Source organism: Brachionichthys hirsutus, chromosome 9 (assembly GCF_040956055.1).
Source record: "Brachionichthys hirsutus isolate HB-005 chromosome 9, CSIRO-AGI_Bhir_v1, whole genome shotgun sequence".
NCBI lineage: Eukaryota > Metazoa > Chordata > Actinopteri > Lophiiformes > Brachionichthyidae > Brachionichthys > Brachionichthys hirsutus.
This window is the reverse complement of record NC_090905.1, coordinates 1,400,924-1,422,794: the sequence shown is the minus strand read 5'-3', so window position 1 is coordinate 1,422,794 and position 21,871 is coordinate 1,400,924. Positions and strand designations below refer to the sequence as shown.

Sequence of the window (21,871 nt, the reverse complement as noted above, 5' to 3'; positions counted from 1 at the left end):
GTGAGAATGGAACACAGTGTGTCCCTCTGCTGACTCACTGAATGGCCTTAAACTGTCTTAATCCTGGATATGAATGCATGCTGGTGACGTTTGCCTTCACTTCACTGTTATTGTTGTTGTTGTTGTTGCTGAGGGCAAAAGAGAGAGAGATGCAAACATGCTCATTTTTTCTACATTTAGGAGGCCAGATGGAGAGTGCTGCAGGATCTTTAGCATTTTCCATTTGATAGGTGCATCCTATCAATCATATATAATATGTTATATCAATTTTGGAAACAAAAAGCACAGCCAGACCATCTCCGTAGATGTTCTAGGTCTAAGCATTTCTCATCCTCCGTGTGCGGTTTCATTTATTTTCTGTACTTTATTGACCGACTGGGATGTATGTACTGCAGCCGAGCCTCAGGGGAGGGCGGGAAACAGAATTCATGACTGGCAAAGAGCCACTAATGCTAGGATGACCTCACTTTATGTGAGATTCTGGGATGATACGGGGACCGGATAGCATGGCCGACACATTCAAAGGAAAGGGATCAAATGGACAATGAATGGATGTACACTTGTAATATCTGTTGTATTAATTGTAGTGAGTTAAACCTGAAGGATTGCATCTGTCTGTCTCTATGCATCCGCGGACCGGCAGGGGGCGCCAGGGGGCCGCCGGAGAGCCGCCGCTCAGACCTCCGCTCCGCTGGCAGAGGGAAAGTGATCGTGGAACGGAAGAGATGTAGCGCAGCTCGCCGGGACTGTGGCCAGCTTGCCCGACACTTTTACCGGAGATAAATATTCTGACATTAACGCGGAATGGGGAGAAGCTGAATTATTTATTTCGCACAGACATACGGCATAAATGTGAAGAGCAGCCTTCGGGTGGGGGGATATTTATGTTCGGGACGGTTTTGTCGGAGCAGCTAGTTGCTAGCGCCGGGCTAGCGGCGGAGGTGGCTACTTCGCCCGTATTTTCGCAAGAATGCTCCGGTGGATCCGACAGCAACTGGTAAAGCTGCGCTACTCCCAACTACTTTTCTTGTAACTCCAGTACTCGTTGTCTCGGTTAAAGGCTTGGGACGTGGTAAAAGGGTCCGAACTTTAGTTGGGCAACAACAGCCGGTAAGCTAACTAGCTGTTGCCGATGTGTCCGAAATAGTGACGACTCTCGCGGCAATGACAGCCAGGTGTAACGTCGGGTTTTAATGTTAGCTTCTTCCCCGTTTTGCGAACTAATTAGCCGATAAAGGCTAAATCATTGAAACCGAACGCCAAAGGACCGTGATTTAGTTTAAATTTAACTATTTAGTTTGTGTTTGACGTTCTTTTCTTGTTTTCCTTTTGTGAGTTAATTAAGTTTACTTTAGCGAGCTGTGGCTAACAACGTAAAACTTGGGAAAGTTACGGCTCTGCTAATCTTCGGGTAAGAGTTAATTAATTTACAGTTTTTTACACCCAGAGCAGTTTTTCGGGAGGTTTAATAGAGTCAAGAAGGTAATTCTTAGCATATGTGTGTATATATATATATATTTATATGTGTGTGTGTGTTATGTTAGCATGTTATTTAACTCTCGATGTTTCGTAGCTTAGCTTCTCGGGGTAGACACTGTGAGGATCCTCTATTTGCTGGAATCACCTGTTGTTTACCTGTAAAAATGGCTGCGTGGTGACGCAATGATGGCTGCGTGGTTCATTGTCGGTGCTCTTGCAGTTCCAACGTGCAGCTGTGGTGAGATTATTTTATTTTTATTATGATAATAATATATTTATTTGCCGAGAAGGGACAATGCACATTAATGAAAAGGAACACAATTGCAGCCAGAGGATGATTTCCATTGTCAGCCCCCCCCCCCCCCCCCGCCAGGCGAGGTCCTAAAATATGATTCACCTCGAGAGTTTGTCGTCATCGAGTTACTTAAATTATTCAAGGAATTACTTCAGCCAGAGTTTAGATATTGTGAGACATTAGTCAAACTTTGAGGCAGTGGATTTAATGAACGTTAAGGCCCACATGCCCCCCCCCCCCCCCCCCCCCCTGTTAATGAGGGCCTCCTGTACTTGGGCCTGGGTTGGAGTGGTGAGCGTGACCCCTGCTTGTCAGTCTGTACAAAACGTTTACTTTTGTTAGGAATCATAAAACCTTAGCCTCCTCCTAATTGTGGTTCCGTTGACCCAGCCCACATAATTAATCTGCCGGGTTAATTAAAAAAAAAAAAAAAGTTTAATTAAAATGCACCTTAATCCAACCGTCCTAATTGAAAAAGTTTTCTGGGACATTTGTCTGACCTTGGTATCTATCAGCTGTCCGATAAGCAGTGATGTTTATTCCCTCGCATGCTGCTTATCGGCTTCTTTAGGAAGAAAGGATGACGGGAATGTAGGAGAGTCCAGCTCAAAACTGGCTTCCTGCTCCGTCATGCGAATCAAACCGACGGGCAGTCCTTGGTTCTCGTTCACATGTTTGAGAAGTCATCCCAAATGTTAGAGACGTCTGACATTTGCCACCTGGCTGCTGAGTAGCCGCCAGTTTTATTTGAGAGGCGGCCAAATGCGTGTCTCCTTGAAGACATCGGCGTTGTGTTGTTGTTGCTTGTGTTGCATTGTGTGATTTCCCGAAGGTCTCAACAAATGTGGAGCTTTTCTGCAGCGAGGCTTCATGTAGCTGATGCAGGGATTTGGATGTTGGTGGCGAGCATGATATATTTAAGTAAACAGGCTGTTGTGTGTCCGCTTGTGTGCATTGTGTGCGTCAGGCATCTCATTTCTGCTTGCAATAGTTTTATCATTGCGATGATTTTGTGTTATTGATGATGATTTATTCTCATCTCTGTGTGCAGGCCACAGGGAATGATTCCAGCACGTCTTTTAGAGTTTGTCTGACATGAGCGCACGTTTGGGTTTTATGCCGTCCTCTTTTTGTACGGTTGGTGGTGGATTGTGTTGTTGACTGGCGTGCCAGAAAGATAAATGAATCCATCAGTAAACGATTAACCGGTGTGGTTATTTCCTGGAAGGAGTGACGCTGTCTTGGTTTAACGGTCTTTCTGTCCCTCTGACGAGGACGTCCTGTGTCGTTGTGTTACCGTGGTTGTGGTGCATTTGTCAGACGCCCAGCCGCTGCTCCGGCTGTGAGAGACTTATAATCATTCCCAGTTCTGTGCTGGCCTTCTGGCCTTCTGGCCTTCACGCTTGATTGTTTCTTTTGTTTTTATTGATTGAAGGCGCGTGAATGAAATCAAACTTCAGGAAGTGGTTGCAGTGACACGAGTTGTGTCGTTGCTTGTTAGCAGGTTGTGATAAGTTTGGCCTCACAGCTCAGGCATGTGATTTAGGGTCGGCTATAAACTCCTCTAATTGATTTTAAAACATGCATGGGTGATAAGAAGTGGCTTTTCCCACCTGCCTTACACATAGATCATTATTTCACGACAGGCCATTCTTGATTGAGGGCGTGTCTCGATTTGACACCTTCTGATAAAAATCACGAGATTCAAGTCGCTCTGCTTTTCTGGGATGCTCCTCCAGTTATCTACATCTCAGTCAGTAATCCATTCAGACCGGTGTGTTTACAAAGTTGAATGCTGATTTGTCTGCTGGGCGATGACGGAGAGAAACTCGGCGTAAAGTTAAATGTATTTTTAAATTTAGGCTCAAAGTCAAGAGGCATAAAACAAGCTTCTTTTGTTACCATTGTCATTCTGGAATTAATGCTTTATTTTCCATCAGGGTTTTGACCCCCCCCATCAGAGCGAGACTAGAACGGTTTACGTAGCAAACCGGTTCCCCCAGCATGGCCACTACATCCCCCAACGCTTTGCTGACAACAGAATCATCTCCTCCAAGGTAATTGAATTGATGACGGTGTCCTTTGTGCTGTTCCGTGTTCAGGGTGAGGCGGCGTGTTGTGTTCTGGTACTTTATCAACACCTTTAGTCTCGCGTGATGAAAGAGCGATCAGGATCTGCCCAAAGGTGTTCCTGAGAGGATTAGAAGGTCTGTTCAAAGGCCGACCGGACAAAAGAGTAATAATCCAAAGAGGCTGCCGTCTGTCTGGCACCAGTGTTGATTGATGGCTGCCATTGATAAGACAGTTGATCCAATGATTGACAGTAAGACCTTAAGTCGTGCTTTTTATTGAGACAAAGACGGCGTTATTCATGTCGTATGATTTGATCTCTTTAATGAGGTAGAATCAGGAAATGACTCCCTAAAAAGAAACAAATGTCCTTCGTCATCCTTTCTGTGTTGGTCAGTCATACAGCACAGGAAGCGATGCCCCGACGCTGAAACGCGGACCGGCACGCGGCTCGTTTTGCACCTTTCCTTGCTCTGAATGCTGCTTTGGTTCTTCTTTCAGTACACAATTTGGAATTTTGTCCCAAAGAATCTGTTTGAGCAGTTCAGAAGGATAGCCAACTTCTATTTCCTCATCATCTTCCTTGTACAGGTAATAAAGCTCATAATGCACACGCACACACACACGCACGCACACACACACGCACACACACACACACGCACACACACACACACACACACACACACACATTCTGTGCTGTCGGATGGTGAGGAGTTTTTGCTTTTGAAGCTGAAGACGGGCATAATCTCTTTAGGTCATCGGCCCCGAGATGGCCGGCGGCAGACAGTTAAAGTGTGCCTGAGGTCATTGTCTCACCTCTCAAACCGGGATGTAATGGGCTCGCCCCCCCCCCCCCCCCCCCCCCCAGCTCTGGCGCCAGCTGCAGGGTTGGCTGGGAGCTAAACAGAGTCCCATTTTGTGCCTCACGTAGATCTGCTAGTGGAATTAGCTTTAGCAAGTCTGATAATCAAGAGTCAAGTCGGCTTTATTTACGTCGCGCTAAAGGCCCGTTCCAAGAAGAGCAGGCCGACTCGTTATTCTGCATAGAACCAACAGCCCCCCCCAAACAAGCACCCGGTGACAACAGGAGATCGTCTGAATTAGTCAAGACTTTAATTTCCATAAATGTGACAGCTTTAAGCCGCGAGGCCACGCCTCCTCCTGTCCAGCTATTGAATAAGCCTGGAGGAAGGGAGGAAGGATTTAATTACCCTCTAATGGCTTTCACCTGCCTGTGGTACAAAAACGACAAGATTAGCGGGACGTTAGCGTGAAATCCAGGAAGCGAAAGCATAAAAGCAAGAGGACGACACGCCGTCAGACACGGCTTCTCGCAGGCTAAATGCAGTTTGCTGAAATGTCTCCACCCTTCCTCTCCAGCTAATGATAGACACCCCGACTTCCCCAGTCACCAGCGGGCTGCCGCTCTTCTTTGTGATCGCAGTAACTGCCATCAAGCAGGTGAGGACACGAGCACACTGCGCCGAGCTGGGAATGAGGAACAAGCCTGTGGTATCTAAATAAAGGCGATGGCTTGTATTAAAGGACACTTCCCATTATTGATTATGTCCTAGTCCGAGACGAAGGTCATTCTCTGTACGATCATTGAGTCGCTTTCATTGCAGGGCTACGAGGATTGGCTGAGGCACAAGGGGGATAACGAGGTGAACGGCGCTCCGGTGTTTGTGGTTCGCAGCGGAAGTCTGGTCCAGACGAAGTCCAAGAACATCCGGGTAACACGGAGCGCGGCCCGTAGCCTGCAGTCACTGGGGTGTTGTGTGAATGGCGCGTGCTTTTCCTGGAGAGCAGCATCTGCTCCAGTCTGGGGCTGGGGGGGTCTGGCTTTCTGGGTACGTCTGTGAGTCGGTATGGTCGTGCGTAGAATCCCTCTGAGGCCAGGCTTCCACTGTCTGGAGCCAACACACTGCTACTTAATGGCTCGCGTCCCCTCGTCTCACAGTAAGCGCTTGTCAGGCTCACTTTATTGTTGTTTGCCCGGTTACAGCCGGGAAGGAGAGCGGCGCTTTGTTCGGGGGCCGAACGAAATGAAATGGCTTTTATTCCGACCGATACTCTCTCAACAATCGCTCCTGTGTTTTCTCTTAATAAAGCCAGGAACGTTTCGTTTCTCTGTAATCGAGTTTTGTGATGGCGTGCCTTCGGGTTGCACGGATAATGCATCGTGACGTAACGTCGCCGTCGCACTGAACCCGCTGGCAGGTTGCCACGCAGTCTCTGAACATTACGTCTCCTTGTTGCTAACGAACAAACATAAAACGCGTCTCGTCCTGCGTCTGAGCTGGTCGGTATCTGCAGAGCTCCTCCCACCAAGGCGGAGACAAAGTGTCTGCAAAAGGCAAAGGTGAGAATCAGTCCCATTGTTTCTGTCTGTCCGTCCGTCCGTCCCAGGTGGGGGACATCGTCCGAGTGGCGAAAGACGAGACGTTCCCCGTTGATCTGGTGCTGCTGTCATCGGAGCGGGCTGACGGCACCTGCCACATCACCTCGGCCAGCCTGGATGGAGAGACCAACCTGAAGGTGTGTGTGTGTGTACAAATACAAGCAGCCGATCGGCGTTTGTGGAGTGAAAAGACGTAAAAGGCACAACGTCAGATTTAAACGAACACGGACAGGAGACTCTGACATTATAAAATACGTTTTAGCTTTAAAGTTGAAGTTCAGATAAACACAAGTTTGATTTGGTGAAACTTTAAATGAACGGCTTGACGAGCACCGTCGGCGTGTCTCCTTTGTTACGCGCGTACGGGAATGTCTCCGCTGCTCACTGGAAACGTATCACGACAGCCACAGGATGTGGTTTGTGTCACGAACACGTCGCATGATGGGACGCACGCTTTCTTACTGGTGGTTTAAAAAGTCCAGGGTTGCTTTGCAGAAAAGCCATTTCACTTCGAAGAAGGGTGCGTTTATACGTGCATGGGGAATCTGACTGACTAACCATCATGTCGGCTACGACCTGGTGAACATTTGAGGAACGGCGGTGGAACAAGTTGCCTCATAATGGGAAGCTTTTTGTTCCTCACGCTTTTGTGTGAATAAAGCTTCCATGTCCAGTTTTAAACTCTGCTTCCTGTTTCGTCAGCGTTTGTTTACCTGTGTGTGTGTGTGTGTGTGTGCGCAGACTCATTACTCTGTGGCGGAGACATCGGTGTGTCAGACTGTGTCCCGGTTGGAGAATCTGCAGGCTGTGGTGGAGTGTCAACAACCTGAACCTGACCTGTACAGGTAAACCCAAAGTAGCTCCACAAGCACGACGTGTTGAACCGCTTCTTCGTTTGATCCTCCTGAATGTACGTTCAAAGCCGCCGTGCTCAACGTGCACGAGGCCTGCTCCATCATAGGCCTGTTATTAATTTGGGACTGAGGCGAGATGACTTCATCACCTTTCCAGCGACGCTCGTTCCTCATGGCTGTGTCAGCTGGCCGCTCGGGGATCGATCAGGGTATTTTTAGATGAGGCAGTTTGTCTATGTGGCAGTTTCCTGCCCCCCCCCCCCCCCTCTCTTAACACTTGCTTCTTAGGTACTCACTTCCTATTGTCAGCTTTCTGCATCTCAGTTCTTCATGTTGACCACAAACCTGGTTCCCATCCAAAAATGCAACTCAAAATTCAAAAGGTTATTTCTAGGCGTTTGTTTTTTTTACCGCCTTTGTGTTTTCGTGCAGAGCCCGACTAAAGTGACTTTTGTTCCAGGTTTGTCGGTCGAATGACGGTGACTCAACACGGAGAGGAGATTGTGAGGTGAGGCCGGATGGACCCACCTGACCTAGACAGATTTATGACACTGCTAAAGGGCATTAGGAGAAGCGTTGCATGCTGATCGCTCTGATCGGAGCTGGGTTATACAACAGGAAGGAGTTTCTGAATCGCTAGCCGCTGGGGTGAAAGCAGCTTCCTCAGCTGCACAAGCTGCAGCGGCTCGTCAGAATGAAACAGGGCAGCTAAATGAGGGTGATTAGCGCCGTATACACAACGTCTCTCGGACCGTGGCTCAGTTCCGTTTGGATGCTGTGTCTTAAATAAAAAGGAATCCGATGGTCTCGTTCGTCTTTTTCTGTATTTATGTTTTTCCTTTGCTCAAATGTCAGACCTCTGGGTCCGGAGAATCTGTTGCTGCGAGGAGCCAGGTTGAAAAATACCAAAGAAATTTTTGGTAAGTCAAAAGACAAAACCACCAATCACACGCACCGAGGGGGAGTAAATCATTTCTTAAAGGGGTCATTTGAAGTGAGGCTTTGTTGCGTACGTAACGAGGTTTGATTATTGGTCGCTGAAGAACTAAGGCGTGCATAAAAATGATCTCATGGGTGGATCTCCTTGGTCTGATGTTTTAACCTGCTGCTGCAGGTGTGGCTGTTTACACGGGGATGGAGTCCAAGATGGCCCTCAACTACAAGTGCAAATCCCAGAAACGCTCTGCAGTGGAGAAGTGAGCACGTTCAGCTGTCTCTGGGAGAACGCGGGCGTTGAACCGCTCAGGGTTCGCCGGGTTTAACGTTTAACTCTTTCCCGTGTCAGGTCCATGAATACCTTCTTAATCATTTACCTGGGCATCTTGCTGTTTGAGGCTATCCTCAGCACCATCCTGAAGTATGCCTGGCAGGCTGAGGGCAAATCGGACGAGCCTTTCTACAACCAAAAGACGGAGCAGGAGAGAAACAGCAGCCCGGTTAGTTTGCGTTTCAATCATTTCAAACTCTTAGGCTAAAATCAAGCAGCAGCATTCTATCTCTATTTTTTGACAAGGTGCGAGAAAGGAAGTGCATTTAACGGGGCCGGTCTTCCGGCTTATCTTCCTACCTGCCAACATTTATGAATCAGAACGGCAGCCTCCATGTATTGTGGAAACATCACCTTCACTCTCGCCTTCCTTCTGCCCAAAGAGAAACTCCCGCAGCACGTTTCTGGTGTGAAATGTGTTCCTGAACGCTGCCGACACCGTTACAGTGAGGCAGGGCCTAAAGGGTAGACGCCAGAATAGACTATAGAATCTTTGATCGTGCAGGATGTATTGTTGTATGTCCTATCTGCTCCAATACTCAGAAACAAGTTTGAATAGAATATTTGTTCCTTTTTTTGCTCAGCAGAAAATGGCAGACCTTTCCTCCTCGGTTGTTTCTTTATTCCTCGTCGCAGCAGCAGTTTCTCCTGATGTTGATTTATCGTCCTGTCTTGTTTCTCTGCTCGCCTCCCACTCGTGGAGCTTGTCCTCCTCCTCGGTCTCATTCTTGTGAAATGTCCTCTCATCCTTCAGATCTTGAAGTTCATCTCGGACTTTCTGGCGTTTCTGGTCCTCTATAACTTCATCATCCCAATCTCGCTCTACGTTACTGTGGAGATGCAGAAGTTCCTTGGCTCCTTTTTCATTGGCTGGGATTTGGACCTCTACCACGAGGAGAGTGACCAGAAGGCTCAGGTCAACACGTCTGACCTCAACGAGGAGCTGGGCCAGGTTTGCATTGACCTTAAACTCTGCCTCACGTATTTTCTGAGTTGTGTAGTATTAATATTCAGGTAATATGTGCTTGCGTGTGTTTCCTAGGTGGAATACGTGTTCACAGATAAAACGGGTACGCTAACAGAAAACGAGATGCACTTTCGGGAGTGTTCAATTAACGGAACCAAGTACCGGGACGTTAATGGCAAACTGGTTCCCGAGGGAATGACTGACGATTCACCAGACGGGTCCACACCCCAGCTGGTAAGGAGCATATGTAGTTCTTACATATACACACACTGTGTATAAAGCAATAGCTGGAGTTAGCAGCGAACACTTGGTCACGGCTGTGAGGAATACGATCCGACGTCCCTCTGTTGTCCCATCTAGATCGGTGATGAAGTCCTGTTTCTCAAGGCGGTGTCGTTGTGTCACACGGTCCACATCAGCTACGACCAGCCAGACTGCCTGGTCGGGGGGGGAGACCCCTTCTCCCATGCCAACGGTTTCTCCTCCAGTCACATGGAGTACTACGCCTCCTCGCCGGATGAGAAGGCTTTGGTAGAGGCAACAAAGAGGTGAGGTTAGACAGGAAGGAGTGAGAAACCAGAGCTTGATGCTTTACCGCATTGTCTGGGTGTGTGATTGCTGCAACTCCGGACACGACGACATCCGTGTCTTAACTTTAATGTCTGTGGAGGCGCGAATCATGCAACGACAGGTTGCCTCCTTAACCACAGTTCTCTGAGTGGCGTGCTTAAAAGGGTTAGCTGCTAACTACTACTAGCTTCTTTCTGAAGTTCCATGTTTTAGGATGAGCACGTTCCTTATCAAAACAGCACCCCCCATTGGCCGTTGACTGTAAAGGGCAGTGCAACCAAAGTTAACTGTGTCTCTCCGGTCAGAGCGTGTGTTTACGTGGCAGCTCACGCATGCATAAAACCACCAGGCGGGTTTGGAGAAGCACAAACAAAGTTTCTTTGCCTCAGGTTTGGCGTGGCCTTCACCGGGATCCAGGGAGATATCATGGAGATCAGGACATTTGGCAAGTCGGAGAGGTACAAACGAATGTGATTTAATGTCGGCGTGTTTCTAAATGGAGCCGTGGTTGGACGTGGTTTGAGACGCGCTGGTTTCCTGGGCTTAACGTAACACGAGTGTCTGTCTTTGCTCTGCCAGTTATAAGCTGCTCCACGTACTCGAGTTCGACGCCAACCGCAGGAGGATGAGCGTCGTGCTGCAGACTCCCTCAGGTAACGCTGCCTTGAACAAAGGCAGCAATTAGGGAAGCTAAATCCATCAGACTAGGTTTGACTAGATAAATGCTGCGTGGTCCTTTCATTAATGTATATTATATCTATCTAAATGTTAACTTTTGCTCCGTCTGTTTGCTCTCTTTGTTTTCAAGGAGGCAAAGTGCTGTTCACCAAAGGTGCAGAGTCGGCCATTTTGCCTTTTGCTACCGGTGGTGACATAGAAAAGACCCGATTGCATGTGGACGAGTTTGCCTTGGTAAGATATACTATTTTTAAATGACAATGTACATGTCTAAGTATCGTAGCGGCTGAATTACACGTCTGTTTGGCTGCTCACAATCTGGCGTTATCCTTAGAACGCCATTCCCTCAGATCCAGATGATCATTTTTGGACAGAAGCTGCAGACTGTTAATCTTTTCCCTCAACAAAGGTCAAGCAGCCCGTCGTCTGCCCTTCAAAGCGCCTTAAATGAATGAAAAAAAATTAAATTCACCTCAGAAAACTCGACCTTGGAATAAAAGCCCGTTTGATTGTGTGTCTCTGGGCGTGTCGGCTCTGCAGCTGTAATGATTCGTTTTGGCTCCGTCACTCTGTCTCTATTAGATAAACACACGCACACACACACACACACACACACACACACACAGTGTCACGGGATGTCAGCAGCCGGGAGTCGGCGCTCTGCATTGAGCTGATTTGCGTTCGTCTAGCCCCCCAGGCTGGTTTCCTGATTTAAAGCAAAGCTTTGATGAATTGTTTTCCTGTTCTTTATCTCTCTCTCTCTCTCTGTTCTATCCTTTTATCCACATCGTCTTCCATTTCTGACCTTTCCTCTCTCTCTTATCCATTTTATGTCTTTGCATTCTTTCTTCTCTTGCCTGTGTTCTCCTTATTCATTGTCATTTTATTTTAATTTAATTCTGACTCATCTCTCCTGTTTTTTTTTTTTTCTTCCTCCACCCATCATCCCCACTCGTCCTCCTATCGTAGAAAGGATTGCGGACCTTGGTCGTGGCGTGTCGCCACTTCAGCCCAGAGCAGTACATCGATGTGGACAGGCGTCTGGTCGCGGCCCGAACGGCGCTGCAGCAGAGGGAGGAGCGGCTGCAGGAGGCCTTCAGCTACATCGAGAGAGACCTACGGCTGCTGGGAGCCACGGGGGTCGAGGACAAGTACGGAGACCAATGAATAAATTGGAATACATTTCTGTCCCTCTTGGGGGGGATCCTTCATGCATATTTCTATGATTTAGCACAGTGTAGCTTTACTAAATTAATTCAGCTCTTTGTTCAGCTGTAATGGAGTTCTGTGGTTAATTAGCTGATGCGTTCACAGGAGGAAATGATTCCAAGGAGCTGCCGCTTTGGGCTCAACTCAGGCAAACGACTCTCAAATAGCGTCGCCACTGAAGGGTCGACGTTGTGACCGACGTTTTACACATGAAAGCTGCTTTAGAGTCACGATTACATGGATATCATGCAACGTACTTTTCTTTTATTCTGAGTACATGACGTGTAGTTACTGTCTGGGTACGGCAGATGTTGTATTATGAAATTCACAAATATTCTTTTTGCCTGTTACCATAGACTCAAAAACGGGGGGGGGGGGTTAGAGAAGGAAAGGAGAAGCAACCTGAAGAACGTTTGTTTCAACACTGCATGAACTAAGAATAGGATGTAATAAAACCGTAAGAAGCTCGTTCTCTTACAAACACACAATGAGAGAACCGTCACTTCACCGAGTCTCTCTGGAAATAAATGTCGATGTGCGTTTGCAATCCGCTCACCATCTGCTCCTCACATAAGCCCCCCGTTCCTCCTACCCCCCTTCTATCCTGCACTCTGTTTCTGTGTCGCGATGGAAGTCGTCCCGAAAACTAAAACACACAATCGAAGTATATCCCTTCAGAATGGACGACGAGTCGACAATATTAAAACCGTATCAAATGACATAATATCTATTAAGTATTCAACTCTGAGGTTAATGGGCGTGACTAACTTTGGGTTAGTATTTAGAAATATACTGCTGCATGTACTTTTTCCTCTCCCTTGTCGTTCAGACTGCAAGACAAAGTCCAGGAGACCATCGAGGCTCTGCGTCTGGCAGGGATCAAAGTATGGGTCCTGACGGGGGACAAACACGAGACGGCCGTCAGCGTCAGTCTCTCCTGCGGCCACTTCCACAGAGCCATGAACGTCCTGGAGCTCCTGCAGCAGCGCTCCGACCACGAGTGTGCCGAGCAGCTCCGCGTCCTGGCCAGGAGGTGAGCGTGTGGGCGAGCGCCGGAGCTGTTCGGTGCCCGGTTGATGAGCTTCACCTTGTTCTGCCCTTCTCTCCAGGCTGAAGGAGGATCACGTCGTCCAGCACGGGTTGGTGGTGGACGGCGCCAGTCTGTCTTTGGCTCTGAGGGAACACGAGAAGCTCTTCATGGAAGTGTGTAAAAACTGCTCGGCCGTGCTTTGCTGCCGGATGGCCCCGCTGCAGAAAGCCAAGGTGCACGTCTTCCCAGTGCGATGCTCTGGGTTTCATTTCCTTTGTCTCTGCATGTCCCTGTAATGTCTTTTGTTCTGTCCAGGTGGTTCGTCTTTTGAAGACGTCCCCAGAGAAACCCATCACTCTAGCCATCGGAGACGGCGCCAATGATGTCAGTATGATACAGGAAGCTCACGTGGGCATCGGTAAGCCCTCGCCGCGCGCACGTTACGGCCCGGATTGGTAACGGCAGCGTGTTCTCAGCGTCTGCGTCCTCTCTCTGCAGGTATAATGGGGAGGGAGGGTCGTCAGGCCGTGAGAAACAGCGACTATGCAATCGCCAGGTTTAAGTTCCTGGCTAAACTCCTGCTGGTCCACGGCCACTTCTACTACGTCCGAATAGCTACGCTTGTACAGTACTTTTTCTACAAGGTAAGACTTGAATGCAGAATGTTTTTAGCTCTTTTTACTTTCTTAGCATCCCCCAGGACGTGTTTTTGGGTTTATTTTATTCATGAATTAAACTCATCAGATTTGAATCGAGCGCTTCCTTTCGTTGCATCGTTTTTAATGTTTCTTTCCCTCATTCTGTCTTCTAGAATGTGTGTTTTATCACGCCCCAGTTTTTATACCAGTTCTTCTGTCTGTTTTCACAACAAGTAAGTCTCTTTATCTCTTCTCTCTCTCTCTTGCACGTCTTTGTGTGGTTTTTAGTGTCTCTCATGGTCTTCACTGAACGCATTTACACCTCTGAAGGTTTCCTCCCTCGGCTTTCTGACTAGCTTCTGAACGTGCCAGTCATTCCGATTTGAGCTGCGGCTGAGTGAAACTGTCTCTGTCCGTCCCAGACTCTCTATGACAGCGTCTACCTGACGCTGTACAACATCTGCTTCACCTCGCTGCCCATCCTGGTGTTCAGTCTGTTTGAACAGCTGGTCCATCCACACGTCCTGCAGAGTAAACCTGGCCTGTACAGGTGAGTGTAGTTCAAAAAGCTGCTTTGGTCACTTTTCTGTCGTCTAAAGACGGCTAGCAGCACTTTTATGTAGCATTCCAAACGGAGTCGAGCGTTTCCATCCAACAGGGACATCAGCAAGAACTCCCTGCTGTCCTTCCGGACGTTCCTGTACTGGACGGTTTTAGGCTTCTGCCACGCCTTCGTCTTCTTCTTTGGTTCCTACGTCCTGATGGGAGAAGACACCACACTTATGGGCAATGGGCAGGTGTGTGCTCGGCTGTTAGTGTGTGTGTGCGTGCGTGCGTGCACGGCTGTGTTCTTCCTGCTCATTCTGTCTTTTTAATCTTTTAACAAGTCAGTTTCTCTGAGTAGACCAGCAAGTCTGTCGTTCATGTGATAATTAACCTTTCACCTTTCACCTTTTCTTCCCATCCTGTCTTCGCCTGATCTTTTCTCTCCATCACTTCTTCCTCCTCTCGCTCGCTTGTCTTCTTCTTCTGTCTTTCGTTGATGACTCTTTTTTTTTTCTTCTGCCTTCACGCTGTGCATGTCTTCAGATCTTTCGAGCTAACAGGCAGCTGGTAAGAGTCGTTGAACGCATGTCTCCTGGGGGGGTTAATGGGAGGGGACCATCAGGATGGCTCCCCAACATATTTCTGTGTTGCTAATCCCTACAGAGATGTAGCATACAAGCCTTTAATGGATGCTCCTTTAATGCACTTAGAATTTAAGAGTTTCTCTAACAAGACGCTGCGAGGTTTGTCCAAAGCGTCGCCGACGTTCGGGGAAACTCGCCGGCGCTTAAAGAGGTTATTAAAAACACAAGTCCAAGTCCTTTCACCAACAAAGGGAGGCGCCGGGTTGAATTGTTAGGACTCCAGCGGGGTTCTGGATTGGCTGGCAGTAAAACGATGCTCCCCACAGCACACAGTCTGCATCTCAAAGCCTGTAAAGGATGATCAGTGGGTTTATGATGGAGTCGCGTACCGTTGATCGTTTTCATTCCGGCTGTTTGTTTTCTAGATGTTTGGAAACTGGACCTTTGGAACGCTGGTCTTTACCGTCATGGTCATCACGGTCACATTAAAGGTAAACTATTCACGCGTCTCGTTCCCAGACGACTGCTTTTATTCGGATGATCGGCGTGTGGCAGCGTGTTTTATCCCCACAGGACACTTTGTGATGAAATACGGAATGATGTCATCGCCGTCACAGCTCAGGGTCATGATCGGTTTTTATCAGAGTGGGATCATTACAGGGATACGTCTGTTTAATGGTGGAGTTGTGTTTGAATCCCAATTACATAACGGATTATTGATGCTCTGTGTGTGTGTGTGTGTGTGTGTGTTCCTGAAGCTCGCTCTAGAGACACATTTCTGGACGTGGATGAACCATTTTGTGACTTGGGGTTCGATCGCCTTCTACTTCATCTTCTCGCTCTTCTATGGAGGCATCATCTGGTGAGGAATCGTGTTTAAAGAGTCGCCGTCACGCGCCTGATTCACCTGAGTTGTGTTCGACTGAATCTCAGTTCCGTGACCCATCCCGGTCCACTGACCTAATGAAGCATCCCTTTCGCCCCCCCCCCAGGCCGTTCCTCCACACCCAGGACATGTACTTTGTGTTCGTGCAGCTGCTGTCGAGCGGCTCCGCCTGGTTCGCCATCATCATCATCGTCATCACTTGCCTGTTTCCTGACGTGGTGAAGAAGGTCTTCTACAGACACCTGCAGCCAACCAGCACCCAGAGGAGTCAGGTAACACGAGGACGGGGGGGCGGGGGGGCGGGGGGGCAGAAGGTGAACAGTCAGGGAAGCGTTTAGATTTCATTTCACCTCCTCGCCTGCCGGTCTACTTCTTTGTGCTGATCTGAATTCATCCACGGCGTCCGCTCGGTTTTGTTCTCCAAAGTTTTCTTTATCGTTTTAGATAAAAACTTTTTTTTTTTAGAGAAGGTTTGCGGCCCGACTATGAAAAACTCATGAGAAGTGCTGAAATAGCCGAGGGGAGGCTAAGCTGCATACACATGTCTCACACAAATGGAAATGTCCTGCTACATGACGGGGAGCTTGGGGAAACGGTTCATTCAAAATCATCCACTAGACGGGGGGGGTTAGGGTTAGGGGGCGGGGTGCAAACACACGCCGATGTACAGAAACGCACACGCTGCTCGGTCACATCTCTTCTTCTACTCTAACCTGTTTTTTAGTCGCGTTCATCCGAATGGTTCGGCGCGCGTCTGGAGGCGGCGCTTGATATCTGTGTGTTCTCTCTCCTATCCTCTGTGTGTGACTCTCTGTGTTCTCTCTCCTATCCTCTGTGTGTGACTCTCTGTGTTCTCTCTCCTATCCTCTGTGTGTGACTCTCTGTGTGTTCTCTCTCCTATCCTCTGTGTGTGACTCTCTGTGTGTTCTCTCTCCTATCCTCTGTGTGTGACTCTCTCCTATCCTCTGTGTGTTCTCTCTCCTATCCTCTGTGTGTTCTCTCTCCTATCCTCTGTGTGTGACTCTCTGTGTTCTCGCTCCTATCCTCTGTGTGTGACTCTGTGTGTTCTCTCTCCTATCCTCTGTGTGTGACTCTCTGTGTTCTCTCTCCTATCCTCTCTGTGTGTTCTCTCTCCTATCCTCTGTGTGTGACTCTGTGTTCTCTCTCCTATCCTCTGTGTGTTCTCTCTCCTATCCTCTGTGTGTGACTCTCTGTGTGTTCTCTCTCCTATCCTCTGTGTGTTCTCTCTCCTATCCTCTGTGTGTGACTCTCTGTGTGTTCTCTCTCCTATCCTCTGTGTGTGACTCTGTGTTCTCTCTCCTATCCTCTGTGTGTTCTCGCTCCTATCCTCTGTGTGTGACTCTCTGTGTTCTCGCTCCTATCCTCTGTGTGTGTTTTTCCGGTGCAGATGTATTCCAACCGCGTGGCGATAGGTGATGACTTCATCGCTCTGCAGCCTCTGTCCAAAGCCAAGAGCCAGCTGGGCAAAATTAGGTAGAGGAGAGGAGAGGAGACGGTTGCAGTCCTGGTCCCAAAACGCAGCTAAAAGTCGACTCAGCCGTCCCCAGGAGGGCAGCGTTCAAAAGCACAAACCTCTCGTGTTTGATTTGTCAGGAAACATTTTGAATCTGACATCAAGGTGGTAAAACGTTAACTCCACTCTTGACTTGAACCTCGGATGGACACTCGTCTTTATTCCACGCAGGAAACGGAATGTTTGGAATCCTCGTTGCGTTTGAAACAGACGCTCCTCTTAGTGACGGTTGATTTTAACCTGAACCTTTGACCAGGCCTGTTCCTGCCGTTAGCAGCGAGCTAGCGCAATGCTAACGGCAGATCTCTCTGTGTCACGTCTGTCGCTGCATGCTCCGAAAACCCCGATTGTTGGGGGGTCGATAAAGGTGATCATGTTTCGGCGTAAAATGCTTCGACAGCACGCGCTTCAGTCCGTGCGTCTGTCCTGCCTGTAACAGCATGCTACCATCATTGCTTCCCCTGATGAATGAATGAATGAATGAATGAATGAATGTCTTTCTACTAGTCCTCCTCTATTTCAGTTTCTCTTTTCCCTGGTACATCCTGAACGTTGCCAAAGTGACGCAGCATGCGGTCGCATGCCGCAACCCGTCGTGGCTGTGTTCTCGTCACCACCGTTTGAGACTCGGAGCCGTTTGCTGGAGAGATTATCGCCCTGTAGGATTATCAGATTGTATTATTGGTAAGATATAAAGAGCCTTGGAGGTGACTGGACGTATAGAAAGGCAGGAAATAGAAATGTAGTAACGTCCCGCAGAAATCAGAACAATTAGAGACGGGATGTAACCTCACAAGAACCGGTTCTCTCCGGTTCTCTCCGGTTCTCTGTTCTGTTTGCCTGCTGCTTAGCCCTAATAGCTGCAGGTTATCTGGGATGGGTTGCCGTTTATCATCAATACGGATATTTATTAGTTTCCTTTTTGCACGTTGAACATCTGTTTATTTGACTTGTTTATTTGCGTTTCACCCCCCCCCCCCCCTGCTGTCTGACCGCCCCCTAGGTATTGTTGTACGCATGCGAGGCGTCCTCCAGTGTCCGTCCCCCTGTAATAGTGTGACACTGACCCCCCCCCCCCCCCCCCCCTCCCTCCTGCAGGCTCTACCGGCCTCCCCGGCCCTCAGCTGCGTGGAGTCCCTGTGCTGCTACCAACATGGGCAGAGCGGCTGTTCCCGCCTGGCCCGCCTCCTGGACCAGGTGACCGGGCGGCGCCAGGCCAGCGCCAACGACCGCCACGCATCGGGAGACACCAGGTGGGGAGGGCGACATGAAACGATGATTATAGATCCTGATGAGCCCCCCCCCCACCTCTTTGTTTCACAAATCTGGGCTGCTAGCCTGACCTTCCCCCCCCCCCCCCCCCCCCCCTGTAAGTCTTCCTTCGTATCCGAGTCTTGAGGAGCAGTCGAGACAAACGGATCTCCGTCTTTGGGTTCGGGCCGTTCACTAGCCCACCTGTGTGTGTCCTGTTCATGTGTGTGTCCTGTTCACCTGTGTGTGTGTCCTGTTCACCTGTGTGTGTCCTGTTCACCTGTGTGTGTGTCCTGTTCACCTGTGTGTGTCCTGTTCACCTGTGTGTGTCCTGTTCACCTGTGTGTGTGTCCTGTTCACTTGTGTGTGTCCTGTTCACCTGTGTGTGTCCTGTTCACCTGTGTGTGTCCTGTTCACCTGTGTGTGTCCTGTTCACCTGTGTGTGTGTCCTGTTCACCTGTGTGTGTGTCCTGTTCACCTGTGTGTGTCCTGTTCACCTGTGTGTGTCCTGTTCACCTGTGTGTGTCCTGTTCACCTGTGTGTGTGTCCTGTTCACCTGTGTGTGTGTCCTGTTCACCTGTGTGTGTGTCCTGTTCACCTGTGTGTGTCCTGTTCACCTGTGTGTGTGTCCTGTTCACCTGTGTGTGTGTCCTGTTCACCTGTGTGTGTGTCCTGTTCACCTGTGTGTGTCCTGTTCACCTGTGTGTGTGTCCTGTTCACCTGTGTGTGTCCTGTTCACCTGTGTGTGTCCTGTTCACCTGTGTGTGTGTCCTGTTCACCTGTGTGTGTGTCCTGTTCACCTGTGTGTGTGTGTCCTGTTCACCTGTGCTGCCGTTCTGTCTGATCAGATCAGAGTCAGTCTGATTACCCGACTTCAAAGCTAACTGCCTCGCTACGCTGCACTTTAACAGTTGCTAGCTTAGCTTTAGAGCGACTGCTTTTTTCGCCAGCGAGTCCAATCCTGTCTGAAAGCACCAGATGTGGGCGTTCCCATCTCCAGTGCTGCTCTGTGATTGGTGGGGTGTGGAAATGACGCCCTTCGGGGGCCCACAAGCCGCTCAATTAGCATTTTGGTGGACGATCGTAGATAAATGCAGACGAAGCTTAATTTTCTGCTGCAGCTCCATTTTTAGATCAAATGTCGACTCAGTCGGGTCATTGATTCATTGATCTGATCGGCCCTTTCTGCTGAGCGACCAGCTTGGGATGCTCGGACCCTTCGAGGTCACGTTTTCTTACTTCTGGGTTTGAGGAAATAAAGCAGGAAATCACAGATGAGTGAATGAATGACATTTAGCCTTATTGCTACGATACTGCCTCAGGGGGACGGGAATATAACCGCCCAGTCCTTTATAACATGCTTTATAAGAGTATAGCATGCGTATTTAAACACGTGTATCACATATAAAGTATTTATCGACTCTTATTGAACGCCGGCCACAGCTGAGTCACGGCAAGAGGCACCGGAGCAGGAACAGACTCGATGTTTAGTCTGAAACACGACACGCCCACGTTTATCGTCCAATCCCAGCAGCCGAAGCTCCATCTGAACCGACGCCCACAACTCCTCCTCCGCGACCAAGGGGACCACACCCTAAGCCCCAGAGGCTGCTGGGAAATCTTGTCTGTCTGTTTTATTGATACATGAAGTACAAAGTCTTTTTCTACCGGATCCTGAAGCCTTAAATGTGATTCTGGTAGGCGGAGCTTACCCCCCCCCTGCATAATGTTGTTCGACCTTCCTGTTTAATAATTCCTGCGCTCTTAACGTGAGCTTGGTCTCTTCTTTTCCTGGAGTTTATGTTCCCTCCACCTTTGTCCCACGTGTCCTTTGTCCCGCGTGTCCTTCGTCCCGCGTGTCCTTTGTCCCGCGTGTCCTTTGTCCCGCGTGTCCTTCGTCCCGCCGTCCCCCATCATTGCGACCCTCCAGCCGGGCTCGACGGCGGTAAAGCGGAGATGAATGTTTGTTTTCTGTTTTCTTTTCCTCCACCGGTCGAGTCGCTCGAGTCTCGTCTTCCTCCAAGAACGAACCAAAGAGAATCAGGAAATAAAACCGGGACGTGAACTGGACGGCGTCACCGCGCCTGCTGGTCACGGGCTCACGCCCCCCTTCAATGAGATGATTTAGACGAATGAGGAGAGACTTCTGACACTCGACACCAACGCCGTCACAAACGCTTCATCTCTCCATCCTTCACTCTTCTTTGCTTCTTCCAGCCTGGTTGTGTAGCGCTTTGTAGCTAATGTTAGCCAGCTACCCTCACACACACTCGCACACACACCCCTCACACACACGCACACACACGCCCTCACACACACACGCACGCACGCCCTCACACACACACGCACACACACGCCCTCACACACACACACACGCCCTCACACACACTCGCACACACACGCCCTCACACACACACACGCACACACTCGCACACACACGCACGCACACGCCCTCGCACACACTCGCACGCACACGCCCTCACACACACTCGCACACACACGCCCTCACACACACACGCACGCACGCCCTCACACACACTCGCACACACACGCCCTCACACACACTCGCACACACACGCACGCACACGCCCTCACACACACTCGCACACACACGCCCTCACACACACTCGCACACACACGCCCTCACACACACACGCACGCACGCCCTCACACACACTCGCACACACACGCCCTCACACACACACGCACGCACGCCCTCACACACACTCGCACGCACACGCCCTCACACACGCACACGCACGCACAGCCTCCTAATTTCCAGTCATTGCTGCCTGTTTTCAGGACGTGGAGCGACTCGGAGAACTTCTACTCCAACGATCGCAGCATCCTGACGCTATCGCCCATCGAGGCTACCCACTGCTGACCCCCGACCCCCGGCTGCAGCAGAGCCCCCCCCCCCCCCCCCCCTAAATGCCTTCTCTCATTCAGCCTGCTTAGAGAATGCATCTCGTCATTGAACATTCCTACAGAAAGACGGAGATGCATTTCAGGACGTCTCCACCCTCACGCTTTTGTGTTGCTCGTCCGTCACCATTCAACTCATTGTTGTTGTGTTCATGTGTTTCTATCCACGTGGCGATCGACTGTGTGTTTGTCGTAGGGCGCGCGTCAGGCGTGCGCACGCACACACACACTGGGTTCTGTTCAAAGTTATTTAAAAGCAGCATGTCTGATGCTGAACATTCTGGTTTCTGTTTGGGACGCACCCCGGGCCCGTCCCATCCTCCGTTTCTACCGGTGATGATGAACGAGTATTTATTCTAACGGTACCGCTCGCGCTCGTGTCGAGCTGTTCTGATTGGTCGAGGCGTTTGGGGCCTGAACGCGGCCACTTCCTGTCTGTTGTACTTGATATTCGACGTGCGGCCTCCCGTCGGATCGCTCCGAGCCTGTTTGTGCTGTTTTGTTGGCTTCCTGTCTGTTGGCTGATGCCTCCTGTCCATCCGTCTGTCCGTCCTCCCGCAGCTCATGTCAAAGATGCATTTCTATTTACGGAATAAAGAGTTTTTCAGAAATCCGGTGAGACTTGGTTCCTTTCAGATGTCCCATCAAACATTTATGGATTTATCGGAACGATCAAGAAGTGAGACG

General features: G+C 49.5%; 1 protein-coding gene across 1 annotated transcript; it reads left to right on the top strand.

Moving 5' to 3' along the window:
- Window positions 1–970: 970 nt before the first annotated feature.
- atp11b (ATPase phospholipid transporting 11B) lies at window positions 971–21,792 on the top strand. Its single transcript, XM_068743881.1, has 31 exons — window positions 971–997; window positions 3,715–3,831; window positions 4,346–4,435; window positions 5,225–5,305; window positions 5,470–5,577; window positions 6,254–6,382; window positions 6,987–7,090; window positions 7,560–7,607; window positions 7,955–8,019; window positions 8,214–8,295; window positions 8,385–8,535; window positions 9,121–9,318; window positions 9,409–9,567; window positions 9,694–9,881; window positions 10,293–10,361; window positions 10,483–10,556; window positions 10,712–10,815; window positions 11,551–11,732; window positions 12,620–12,823; window positions 12,900–13,053; window positions 13,136–13,238; window positions 13,319–13,464; window positions 13,632–13,691; window positions 13,881–14,008; window positions 14,117–14,255; window positions 14,548–14,571; window positions 15,014–15,079; window positions 15,347–15,450; window positions 15,581–15,746; window positions 18,107–18,261; window positions 21,062–21,792. The coding sequence occupies exons 1-31, from the start codon at window positions 971–973 to the stop codon at window positions 21,141–21,143; spliced, it is 3,507 nt and encodes a 1,168-aa protein (XP_068599982.1). The 3' UTR covers window positions 21,144–21,792.
- Window positions 21,793–21,871: the final 79 nt, after the last annotated feature.

Excerpts from the sequence above, each read along its gene's own strand:
- atp11b (XM_068743881.1), top strand. The coding sequence starts at position 971 with ATGCTCCGGTGGATCCGACAGCAACTG. Across the intron at positions 5,578-6,253 it reads CGAAGTCCAAGAACATCCGG|GTGGGGGACATCGTCCGAGT; the intron begins GTAACACGGAGC and ends CGTCCGTCCCAG. Across the intron at positions 10,557-10,711 it reads CGTGCTGCAGACTCCCTCAG|GAGGCAAAGTGCTGTTCACC; the intron begins GTAACGCTGCCT and ends TTTGTTTTCAAG.